General features: G+C 43.7%; 1 protein-coding gene across 1 annotated transcript in view; it reads right to left on the bottom strand.

The window, feature by feature from the left end:
- The window catches only part of LOC144823879 (mucin-5B-like), a 737,446-nt gene extending 726,028 nt beyond the window's left edge, over positions 1-11,418 (bottom strand). The window contains exon 1 of the mRNA XM_078682767.1: positions 11,296-11,418. Within this exon, the coding sequence (XP_078538893.1) occupies positions 11,296-11,416 (121 nt within the window). The 5' untranslated portion in view covers positions 11,417-11,418. The remainder of the gene's footprint in view (positions 1-11,295) is intronic.
- Positions 11,419-13,217: the final 1,799 nt, after the last annotated feature.

Genomic DNA, 13,217 nt, shown 5'->3' with positions numbered 1-13,217 from the left:
TTAGGTAAAGCAATCGTATCAAGCTGTGTTTTTAAAGCCTGACTATAGATAGAAGGACTCTCACAATAGCCTTGAGGAGCTCTCTTAAACCGGAAGCTTCGGCCTCCTAAAGAGAACCAAAGATATCCCTACTCTCCTCGGCAATCGGGATGCTGAAGAAAGCATTGTTCAAATCAATCACTGAAAACCAAGTGGCTGAAGCTGGAATCATGGTCAGTAAGGCAATAATGTCTGGAACAACAGGAAATTCCGGAACTACAATCTTATTCACCTCGCGAAGATCGATCACGAACCTATATACAGGTGGTTGTGAGGAATCAGTCCTTTTTAGAACAGGCGAAACGGACTATTGCACACATTACCTCTCGTTTCTTCAATTACATCTTTCTTAATCAGGTCATGAATGATCGCTAGCAATGCTCTTTCACCTTCACTAGAGATCTTGTATTGAGGAATACGTGGCATTTTAACATTTGCTTTCAACGTCACAACATATGGCGGTATCTCCAACAGACCCACATCATTAGGACCAGTAGCCCAAAGAATATCAGGAAGAGAAGACAATTCTGTCGGAAGTTTATCCTTTGACAAATACATCGGGGAGACCACTTTCTTACCTAATGTAAGTTGTACTCCCGAAGGAGAGCAATACAATGTCGCGTACAATCTTTTCAACAGATCCAGTCCCAATAAGTTCTCACCACAACCTGTCGTCAGAATAAGGGGTGCTTCGAATTCACAAGGTCCAACAGAAAGAGATATAGGACTAGAAATCGGGTTCCTAACCGGGGCGCCAGAAAAACCTACTGAAACATTCGTCTCGCCAGACAAAGGTGCGCCAGGGAGTTTAGAGTGCATAATAGAACTCTTTGTAGCACTAGTATCCAACAAGGCTCTGACACACCTGATGTAATCACCTCAACATAAGGTCCACTCTGATCTACTGGAACTGAAACGACTCCCTCTCTTTGTCTATGGCTGTCCTAGCAATCATTACCTTCCATATTCCCCCTTTCAACATAGTAGTCGTCAGCATAGTACTGAGTCGTCCTACCAGACGTGTGATTCTGCTGATCAAAACTATTCATTGAATTTTGTGGAGGAAAGGGACGTGCGTTCTGAGGGAACCCTCCACGTCCTCTACCTCTAGGAGCTTGTGGAACATTCCGACCTCTTACACTAGTAACTCCATTCATACGCTGCGACAAAACAGGGCAACTACTCTTAAAATGACCCTCTTCTTTGCAATATGCACACTGATTAGGGCCTACAGGAAAATGTTGTTGGAGAGGCTCGAACCTTTGCGAGTTTAGCTGAAACTGCTGAGGTTGCTGATAATCACGTTGGTTATTACGAGGCGGGTACGCTTGCTGTAAAAGAACCTTCATCTTTAGCTATTTAGTCTTTTTGTCTGCCCTATCCTTCTCATCCTTATCCCTATGGTCATAGTATTGTGCAGTAGCCAATATCTGTGCTGATGAGGAAACAGCCCACAAACTCTCGGAATCCTTCCACTTGGTACATAACTCGGGAAGCAAATTATGCACGAACTTATCAACAAACAACCGTTGACCACCTTCAGTACTCATGTCTTGACCACTGTGGTCAATAAATGTTTCTTCAAACCTGGTAAAGAAATCAGACACGCTTTCGTCCTTCTTCTGCTTACAAGCAGACAATTTATCCCAGTTTACTCGCATAGCCGGCATTAAAGTCTTCATATAAGTAACAATCTTACCAGGGAGTTCTGCTACTAAAGGCTCAGGTTTAGCACCACCAACTTGTCGGCCATCTGCAGCAGCAATATTAACACAGGTATCGCCTAACTCTTGCGCATGATCGGTGTGACGAATCTTTCAACGTCGGGACCCACAATCGTGCCTTTTGCAAACTCGAACCGTACACGGCACAACTCAGGCGGAGTTTGTCCCAGATCACCATCTTCCAATTCTTCATAAAGAAAATCACACATTCTGTCAAAAACATACCTCTGCTTCGGTGCTTCCCATTGGCGGAAGACATCCATAACAGACTCTAACTCATATCTTGTAGGGTCAGTAACCCATTTACGCGTCAAATGATCCAATACTCCCTTCTCTCTAGAATCAGGCAGTTGGCTACGCAACTGTTTACGCTCTGAATTGGGGGTCGTGCTCAATGACCCAAAGGAAGGAGAAAAGAGACTAGTAACAGTGTCCGTCATTCTCTGTCGGACAGAAGGAGAAGTCGACAGAACAGGAGATAGAGCGGACTGAGTAAGAGCTAATGTTGGAGCAGTAGTAGAAGAGGCAGTAAGAACAGGCGGAAGAGTCGTAGGAATTAAAGACGGAACAGGTAGCAAAGTCGGCGGCCCTTGAGGAGGCTGCACCAGAGGAGTAGGAGCCAACTGAAGAGGAGCTGGCGGCTGTGCAATAGCAAGAGGCAAAGTAGCCAGAGGTTGCTGCGCAACTAAAGGTTGCGGAGGTGCTGTAGCACTCTGCGCATAAGGGGGTGGCGAGCTCAGCAAACGTGACATTAAAGGGTCTTTCTCAAGCTCCTTCGCTGCATCTTGCTGCAGAAGCGGCAAAACTGGATAGCATTTATCGATTGCCATTTTACGTTGCCTGCGCAACTGCTCACTCGCTTGTTCTTCTTCGTTATCTTTATACTGCATTGCAGCTTGCATTATCGAGATACCCCTTTCTCTTTTATTTTTCTTTGCTAATTTAATTTCTTTCTGTTTGGCTTCTCTTCGCCATAGGCGGAAAGAGTCAAACATCGCCGACCGGGCTTTCTTCTTAAAAAGTCTAACCTCTAGATTGTCTAAAATTTCCGTGTCAAAACTACCATATTGGGGCCATTGTAGGACACCGTCCTTTTTCGTGTAATGAACCCATACTTCGTTATATGTGATGGGGCCCACGCCATGTTTCACATAGAGCTCATAGGTTGGAGTTCCAATCGGAGGAACCGGACACGAGTCCTCCAATCGGGAATCCCTATTTCGACCACAACAAAATATTTTTCCAAGTCTGCTAAGACCAGGCATCTTCGCCCACTAGTCTAGCTTCAAACTTCAAGGGAATATCGAATACGATAGTCTCGTGAATACACAAGTCCCTCGGCTTTGGTACTTGCAAGTCCCAAATCAAAGATCCCAAGGGGATACCCAAAAACTAAGGACTGGGAGATGCTCCACTCATACTTAACTGAGGTTTCGATGTTGGCACCAGGAGACCCGTCTATCGTCTCGCTTTACAAATCATCGAAGGCTCCCAGACAGGGCGAAAGTCAGGGCAGCAGTCCTTCGTAGCCGTTGGAAAGCGGGGAACCTCGCAGCAAAGACTTTCGGACCACCACGACATACAGGGGTCGATGAAGTGGTTGGCCTTCCTCCAGAATTTTCACACGAAGCTCCTCACGAACCTCAGGCTTGGACCGGTACCGCTGATGTCGCCCGCGTTGGGCGCCAAATGAAGAACCGGGTTATTTAAAACCCAGCGGCGCCAGGGGAAACGCCCTAGTCTCCGGGTCCACCTGTCTTAGAGTACAGAGACACGAGTGATTCTTGGTGACGTCAAAGATCAATTTTATTAGCTGCTGCCTGTAACAGAGATTCTAGAAGAAGTACAACACGGTGTATGTTCTCAGGAGACTGCTCGCTTACAAAAACCAGTCATCCCTTTTTATACCAAATATTATGCTTCAGGCAAATATCTCTAATTTACAGTTGACCACTCACATGTTTTCACAGAAAGAAAAGGCAGGATCATCATGATGACAAGCCCATTTTTCAGTTTGTCCAGCCCACAATCAATTATTGGTCAAACCCAACATTCTTGATCAGACAGGTCGATCTAACCCACCATAAAAACTGGCACATCCCCATCGTAAACGGATCATAAAGAAAAGAGTAGAGACAGGTGTGAGCAAGGTATAACATAGTTGTGCGCAATAAAAGGTTTGATGGTGTTTCGTGTCTCGATCCGTAATCTTGATCAGCTACCGGGAAAGGGACTGGTTTAACAAGTTTGGCTTCAGGCAAGAGGGTCGCTCGCTCAGGTCATTCAGAAGACAGCTAAAGTGTACGTGTTTTTGGAGACTCGTTCGACCACTGTCACCGGCCTATGTGAGGGCAACCACAAAATGGCTGCTCTACGCAAGATGGAACCCGAGGGTTCAGAACGGACTCCCTGATTTCATGGTGATCTCGTCACTCGAATAGGACGAAAATACTCACACATCTTGCACTCGCCATTTTCGGTCTGCTGATACCAAAATCGTCATGATACGACGACTTTTATAACAAGGTTCAGAATTTCAATACCTCACTCTCCGTCTATAGTCCGACCTCCAGGTAAGCCACTGTGCAGCAGACCTCGCCGCCACGATATTCGTTATAGATGCTTGGCGTGCCCCAGATGCAGACCAGACCCCTGAAGCTGGTCAGGGCCATGGGAGAGAGGTGCAAATTAAAAGCTGTGAAGTGGTGGTGCCAGAGGGACACAGAATCGCTGCCTACCGAGCCGCCATCTTGGCCACGCTCCTAAAGGAGGATTTTTTAGGAAGGTTTGGGCTGACCCTTATGACGTGTCTGAGGAAATCTGTGGATAGTCCACACCATTCTAAGCAGATCAGGTAGGGTAAGATGGATACCCCTTGAATGTGCTGGATACATGTGTTAAAGGCTGTGATATTGTTTTTCAGAATGATTATAAATAATTTTATCATGAGGGGCCATCTCTGAGTTACCGTTTTTCACAGTTGCACCATCATTTAAGCCCTGATTTACTAACGTTAGTGCAGGCGCTTGTGTGGTGCTATTCAGTTTAGCAGTGCTCAGTTGGGCCTTTAAAATTAAAGTTAATCAATGCTTTCTTTTGCATAGTTTCACATGAGCTCCTGTCACTAAATGTGGGCCCGTTGTGTTATGAGTGCACAAAACCAAGGAAGTTAGGTTAGCCAATGGGGCAGCACATGGAGAACCACAAGAAGGGTGACCCTAAAATAAGATGTGGCCCGAAAAATGACCCAAATGGATGTGAGAATGGAAGATTTAAAACGAGATTTGTAAATATCACCAAACATGACAAAGATGCAGGATGTCACTTGGGCCAGCCAGTACATAATCATTGAAAGGCTGGTCCGCCCAGCACCAAACTTAGATGATGAGATTGCCAGGCAATGACCATGTATTTGTTTTGATTACCATGTAGGTGGGTGACATTGGTGCCTACAGGGAGTAGCAGTACACCTAGGTTTGCCAGTAGATTGCATCTGCTACATTGGTTTCTTTCCTTGATTTCATAAATAAAAATGTTCCTGCAATCCTCAATTGTATCTTACAACTTCTAATTAAAATCAATTCAATATATACTTTATTCGTCATAAAACAATACCATAAAAGTACAATGTAAAAAAGCAGTATCTCCTACGTTTTTTTAAAACCATGCTAAGATTCTATTTAACAGCAATACATAAAATAAAATTGATTCAACACAAGGATCATCCTATAAAAATGGCCAAGAAGTGTCAGAATACAAATATTTAATCCATAATATAATGCAGTCAATAGCAGATATTAAAAATTCACAACCATTATTCCACCCCTCTACTGGTTCTGAATTTCATCGCTAATCTTAAGAAGTTTACTGTAAAGAACAGCGTTAAAGGTTCTACTGATAGTTTCAAAAACAGTAGGGCCACCTTTGCTTCTTTAGACTTGGCTTTCTTTAAAATACCTTTTAAAAATAATCGCCTAGGGTAAGCATAAAATGGGCATAGTAGGACCAAATGAAGCGTATCCTGTGGAGACTGTTGGTCGCAGCCACAGGGGCCCTTACTCTCCAAATGCTTTGTATACACTGCTGGGACAGCCAAAGTGTGATGTAACAAATTTAGCCTGAAACGGGTCATCAGGAATCTGTCTTGAGGATTGTAGATAAGACACAGATAAGGTTCCAGGCTTAGGCACGACTTTGTGAGCTGGTGAGTTCTTACTGATGGCTTAGTCAACTCTCTTGCTTCCCTATTTGATGTGGCTCTGTTTAAAAATTCTGACTTAATACGACCCTTATGCTTAGCTAGCAATTTTGTCGGGTGGGTATAATATCCTGCACAACACATGGCTAGAAGGTTTTCCTTAATATATCGGAGCCATGGAATACTATGACCCTGTGCCCGTGTCATGCAGTCTAGTGCTATTTGTTGACTTAACCCCGCCTCTGGATTTGTCCATACTTTAATCCAGCATGCGAGGGGCTTCCATTGCAGCTTGTCGCACAGATGGGCTATACCCAGTTCCTCGTGAACCACATAGGAGGAAATTCTTTGTGAAACTTTCAGTACCCACCTCAAATATTTGTTTTCTTCTATTTGTAACTTATGCAGGTCTACAAAGCCCCAAACCTCACTCCCATATGAAACTTTGGCACAACTTACAGAACTGTAGAGATTCAGAATTTGCTCCGGGGACCATCGGCCTAGCCTCTTTGCGAAGTTCATGGATGCCCCTGTTGAGTTAATTAGCTTATTGCATTTCTCCTCCACAAGGGCTTTGAAACTAAGGCGACTGTCAAATAGGATCCCCAGATATGAAAATGACTTTTCAAATCCCTGTGTGCCTATTGTATACTTGGTTTTACTGGATGGTCCTTTCCCTACCTCCATAACATTAGATTTGGTGAAGTTAGGTGACAAATCTAAGCTATCCATAAAATGGACAAAGCCATCTATGAGGCGCTGCAGTCTACGCGGAGTACTGGCCAAGAGTACCGCGTCGTCTGCCTACAGTAACACAGGTATCCCTCTCCTACCTATCTGCGGGCAGTCCACCCCTAGAGCTACCAACACATGGGTCAAGCCATTAATGTATAAGGTAAAAAGGAAGGGGGCCAAAATGCGCCCCAGCCTCACTCCCCTTGAACATGGGAAGTGGTCTGTGACATTTCCCTCCTCATCATATCTCACCTGAGCAGAAGTATTCTGATGCAGTGCCCGTAATATATTTACCAGTCCAGGATCGACTCCCAAGGCCCCCAGTATTCCCCACAATTTCTTCCGATTTACTCGGTCAAATGCCACGGTGAGGTCCATGAAAGCCAAGTACACCGTCCCCTCACTGGCTATGGTGTACTTGGCTGCCAGGAGATATAAATTAAGGCATTGATATGTGGTGAAGCGGCCATACCTAAACCCGTGCTGGGTATCCGTAATGATCTCATGTTCCTCTGCCCAATCAATCAGTCGGTTAAGGATGGCCCTACCTAGGACTAGCATGGTGACATCAATTAACGAAATGGGCCTATAGCAATGAGGGCTGTCTTTGTTCCCTTTTTAAATATGGGAACTATTGTGGCCGTAGACCAGGATATTGGCATCGTTGATTGCACTGCAGTATTTATTACTCTGGTGAGTATGGGCGCCCAGAGTTCTTTCTGGCTTGAAAAAAGATCGAGCGGGGGGGATCCCATCGGGTCCTGGGGCCTTATTACGGGTTAGCCCCTTTAATCCAAGCCTTTATTTCTCCTAAGGAAAAAGTAATCTGAGGTGGATTCACACTTTACCGTTCTACTGTAACCAAATCATCAATATTACCAAAGTTGTAAAGGCCCTTATAATGCTCAAGCCAGGTTTCTGGGAGAATATGGCAGGCCAGCTTAGGTTTGTTTGAATCCTGAAAGCATGGTTCATTAACGACTCTCCAGAAAGCAGTCGAGCCCTTTGTCTCGGCCGCTTCTCTCAAGTTTTCCAATGCCTGGTTCTGCAATACAATTCTACGGGATTTTAATGTTTTATTGTACCTAGCCCTACAGCTTGATACCTTCCCTCTGCCCCTAGGTATACATTCCAGTGCCGATTTCAAATCCCTCAAGGCGAGTGTACAGTCATGATCAAACCACCTAGGTGCACTATGTTCCTTATTGGTCTTCCTGCCCCTAAGTTAGCCATCAATTTGTTTGGCCGCGCCCTCAAATGCCCTGATCAGATCTGCCCCCTCAACCTTCAGGTCCAGACACTTCCAAACATTGGACTCAGTAAGGTTCTATAAAGTGCTTCACTATCCGTGTTGGCCCACCTTAGTCTACTGCCTTGGTCTGTGGCTTTAATTAGACCTCCGGCCTCCCTTCGGTGAGATAGAAGTACCGAATTTGGATCTCTAATGCACAGGAGAAGCGGATTATGGTAGCTAAAAATGCTGACCTATATCTTAAACCTTATATCCTGACTCTTTAACAAGGATGTAACAAAAATAAAATGAAATATGGAGCCCTTCGCTCTGCCTTTGAAAGTTGGGGTGACCATGCTATTACCCTCCCCAGCAATCAAATCCATAGTGTGGGTAAGTGCGTAACTGCCCAAGATCTTATTCAGCGCTCCTCCTTCCCTTGTGTGGTTCAGGTGCCACCCCTCTACAATCGGGCAGGCCGACCAGTTCCCTTCGTTCAGTCATTAGAAGGGGCAAGGATGAAGTCCCCTGCTAAAACTAGCTGGGAACACAATGCCCCTTGCTCCTCCAACCCTGCCAACCGAGCCCCTAATTCATTTGGACATTGGAGAGGTTGTCCTAGAATAATGGCATTATTGAAATTCACAATTGTTAAGTTAAAACCCTTATTACGATACGTAAGTCCCAGTATGCGGTCCGTGGTCCAGCTTAGTTCACTCCATCTTCCTGAAAGTATAAGATTGACATAAATTGTCAGACCCCCCTTTGCCCTCCCTGGCGCTGACTTACGTGCTGGGACAGAGAACATTTTGTATCCTTCTATTGCATGGGAATTACTGTGTGCCGCCATGTTTCTTGCCATGTTTCTTGTAGTAGGATTATTTGATGTTTCTTTATGTAGTTTAGCCAATTGTGATTTTTAATTTTTGAGGCTAAACCCGCTACGTTCCAGGATATAATCTTAATCTCTCCCACTGTTTGACTGCCTGCAGTGACAGTTGTAAGGTCAGTGTGCGTTACAGAGACTTCACCCCGCTTCCCTTCGTTAATTAAAATCTTTAACTGAATATCAGCAACCATAGCTTCTCAAAGCCTTATGGAGTCACAATCTATACTGCTCAAAAAAATGGTCATACAATCTTTGAAATGATAACTGGGTGACGAGGATATCTTTACTCCTCAACTCTGACATCTTGGAATATTGGGTATGCATGTGTTGTTGTTTCCTTGAATTATATGACTAGTTGTGCACTTTTTCCAGGAGGGAATGTCTATTGGTTGGATCTTTTCAAGTTGTTGCTGCTGTCTTCCTATTGGTATTTAATTGCAATTTCTTATACTTGTGTTCCTCCTCTGTTTTGTGCCCATGGTCTATGTTTCTTGTACTCCCCTTACTTGTTTAGCTCATAGGCAATATATATTTTAGATTTATAGCAATCAAATGTAGTACTTTCTGAACCTCGTTTTAGGACTGTTAAGAGATTTTTCTTTTTGCCTTATGATTTTATCTCGGTGTTAATATTTGTATTTTCCACAATAAAGATGTTCATTAAACACCGCTTTATGTCTGTCTATCTCATACACTAACATCAAGATTCAAAAGTACTTTAAAAAAGAAAGTTGTGATTGCATTGGTAGTACTGAGTGACAATATAACTTGTAGGATTCATTTTATCAGCCAGTAAAGTTTATAGATGACATCATGGAAACGTTATATTTATTGGCTTATTTTGTGAAAGATCTCGATCTGTTTATTTATCTTTCAGATCGTCACAAGAGGAACTAAAACCAAGTAGTCATTACTACCTCATCTCAAACAACTGCCAATATGTAAAATGGGCTAGTTTAGAACTGGAAATGATAATGATTGTGTTGAAATGTACCACATTTAATGAATTTAAGCAAGTTTTAGAAACAAAAAATGAATCTCCATAATGTAGTTAGAGCCTTTACATCTACATAATGGTGAAAATTATTCAAAACACAATAATTACATTGCATTACAAAATACCTAGTGGAGGCTCGGGTGCCTGCTTATGCAGTGCAAAATAGCGCAAAAGAAATCTCCAGAGGGAATCGAAATCCACAATTATGGAGTTTATAAACGGATAAACTAAATAAAAATGCAGATTTTGGACCAAGACTTGCTACAGGGGTCAATATGAAAAACCTAGTTGGCTGTGTAGGTTGAGAGGTCAGCAGCTACTTGAGGCAGCATAAATGCACTCTTCTTATTTGCACATACACGATTTGCTCCAGGAGGGAAATAATGCTCCTTGGAATTATCCTAAAACTTAAACATTTGGAATATATTTTGAGATTCTTTTTATAAGTTTCTATCAAATCTATGGTTTTTCAGTCAAAAGAGTTGGAAAAGTACTGTAAAATAAATCCATTTGCTCCAACATTTAATACATGTGTTTAAGTTTGAAGACACCTTCCTCCCTAAATAATTCCTTGGAGATGGTCAGACTTGCTTACCTGGTGCAACATGGGAATGGCAATAAACATTTCCCTGACCTTCGTTCAGCTGCCAATATAACTCTACTCCTCTCTGTGAAGCTCAGAAACTGTGCTCTCTAAATATCTATGTCTCTGAAAGTGTACTTCAGCATTAGAAATGTCACTGCAAGATTTGATAACTCGGATGGGATGTTTGTTGTACTGCCTTTTTAAGAAGGCTCTGTATGAAGGAGATGTTGGAGCTTTGATGCTTTCTTACAAGGGAAATTCGATTCATATGTGTAAATACACATAGGCACTGTAAGTTGTAGAGTTAATAGTTGTGGAAGATTGAGCAGTTTGAGGAAAGCAGAAGAGCTTGTAAATCATGGAAAAATGTATGCAATTTTGGCACTTCTATGCTCAGATAATGAACTTGTACATTAAATACAGAAGTAAAAGCTGCAATGCTAAAACATTTAGTTACAGAACTTTTAGCATTTAGATCTAGATTCGGTAATTTGGGTAATAACTATCCAAAGCCATGAGTCTCTCAGTATTTCTGCAAGAGTTTTCTTCCAGTGGAATCATTGCAGATTATTACTGGGACATGTAACATGTCTCCAGAATAGCTGTCAATTTTACTACTGAATCTCTTTGATATGTGGATGTTTTCTTAATAATGGATAGATGTGACACCCTATCCAAACAGAAATATTGTGATATGACCTAGTAGTACATAAGTCGCATAATATAATTCCAGGCAGGTCGCATCAAATTGGTGAGACATTGGCACCCACAGTTAACGATCTGCCTCTATGTACACCAGACTAGGCCCATAATAGGGACTAAGTAAGAAAACAATATTTTGATCAGTGGCTCTAAATACTACCAGTAGAAACCTCTGTTTCTGTTCCTGTACTTACTGCAGATGACAGTCCTCCAATTTTTCAAATAGATCTCCTTGATGGCACACTTCCGGACATAAGCCTCGATTGTCGCACACAAGCAAACGTCAGAGTTCTTGCAGGAGCAGGTGTCATACATACAGAGCTGATAAAAGACAAGATAGGGAGAAAGTAATTAGCATCGTTGGTAGATTTCTCATTAGGAAACAGAGCACAGATATAGGAGACACAGAAAGAAAGTGGTTGCATGGCCACACCACAAATAGTTTGTGCATAGGTATGCTTATGTTTCTTTGTATGACTTACCATAATCAAGCAAGAAACCTTGTGTTGTCAATGCCTACTGGTATTGGGCTTGAGGCCTCTAGATTATACCATTTTCATCTCCGGTATACCATGGAGAGTGTGCATATTAAGGGCAGGCTTGTGAAAGTAACGAAAAAGTGGCATCAATCAAATTGAAGAGGGCGGGAGAGCTGAGTGTGGTGTTTCTTCAAAAAATCAGGTCTAGTGTGGACATAGAAGATGCAGTGTTACAGTAGACATGTCCAGTATGAAATGCTTGAGGAGGTATATATATACGACTCAACATCGGAGTCCATCACGGCAAACCACCTGAGGCCAATCACTACGAGCATAACAAGAGCGATGGACTGGTCCGAGTATGTCAGAACAGCTTCTTTGATGCGCAGCTCCTCCTCTGAAGAAGGCCATGGACTGGCTGAAATGCATAAGGGAAACGGAGCATATAAAGAAATAAATTGGATTTTAAAAACCACGCGATGTGTGCGACTCGCTTCTTCCCCTCGCGGGTATAAATTTCATAATACTGAAGTGGCATGGTCCCGCCACAGAACAACGCACCAAGACGCCAGAGCGCCATCACTGCCCGCCTCGGACCCCTCTTTTTTTGCCCCGAAAGGAATTAGGGCAGCGGCAGCCACCAGGGACTGGACCCTGGTAGTCAATCGCAGCACGCACTCCAAAAGCCTGCAGGGAATCACGGATGGGAAAACAAACAAAGAATTTAATTTGCATCACCCACCAGAGGGAAAGAATCGCGGCTGTATCCTGACTACAAAGACCAGAAGGCTCAACATCGGAGTCCATCACGGCAAACCACCTGAGGCCAATCACTACGAGCATAACAAGAGCGATGGACTGGTCCAAGTATGTCAGAACAGCTTCCTTGATGCGCAGCTCCTCCTCTGAAGAAGGCCATGGACTGGCTGAAATGCATAAGGGAAACGGAGCATATAAAGAAATAAATTGGATTTTAAAAACCACGCGATGTGTGCGACTCGCTTCTTCCCCTCGCGGGGATAAATTTCGTAATACTAAAGTGGCATGGTCCCGCCACAGAACAACGCACCAAGATGCCAGAGTGCCATCACTGCCCGCCTCGGACCCCTCTTTTTTCGCCCTGAAAGGAATTAGGGCAGCGGCAGCCACTAGGGACTGGACCCTGGTAGTCAATCCCAGCACGCACTCCAAAAGCCTGCAGGGAATCGCGGATGGGAAAACAAACAAGGAATCAAATTTGCATCACCCATCAGAGGGAAAGAATCGCGGCTGTATCCTGACTACAAAGACCAGAAGGCTCAACATCGGAGTCCATCACGGCAAACCACCTGAGGCCAATCACTACGAGCATAACAAGAGCGATGGACTGGTCCGAGTTTGTCAGAACAGCTTCCTTGATGCGCAGCTCCTCCTCTGAAGAAGGCCATGGACTGGCTGAAATGCATAAGGGAAACGGAGCATATAAAGAAATAAATTGGATTTTAAAAATCACGCGATGTGTGCGACTCGCTTCTTCCCTTTGCGGGGATAAATTTCGTAATACTAAAGTGGCATGGTCCCGCCACAGAACAACGCACCAAGACGCCAGAGCGCCATCACTGCCTGCCTCGGACCCCTCTTTTTTCACCCCGAAAGGA

Source organism: Lissotriton helveticus, chromosome 3_1, assembly GCF_964261635.1.
Source record: "Lissotriton helveticus chromosome 3_1, aLisHel1.1, whole genome shotgun sequence".
In the NCBI taxonomy this organism is placed as follows: domain Eukaryota; kingdom Metazoa; phylum Chordata; class Amphibia; order Caudata; family Salamandridae; genus Lissotriton; species Lissotriton helveticus.
Note: the sequence above shows the minus strand (reverse complement) of the source record. Positions and strands in the feature narration are given on the sequence as shown.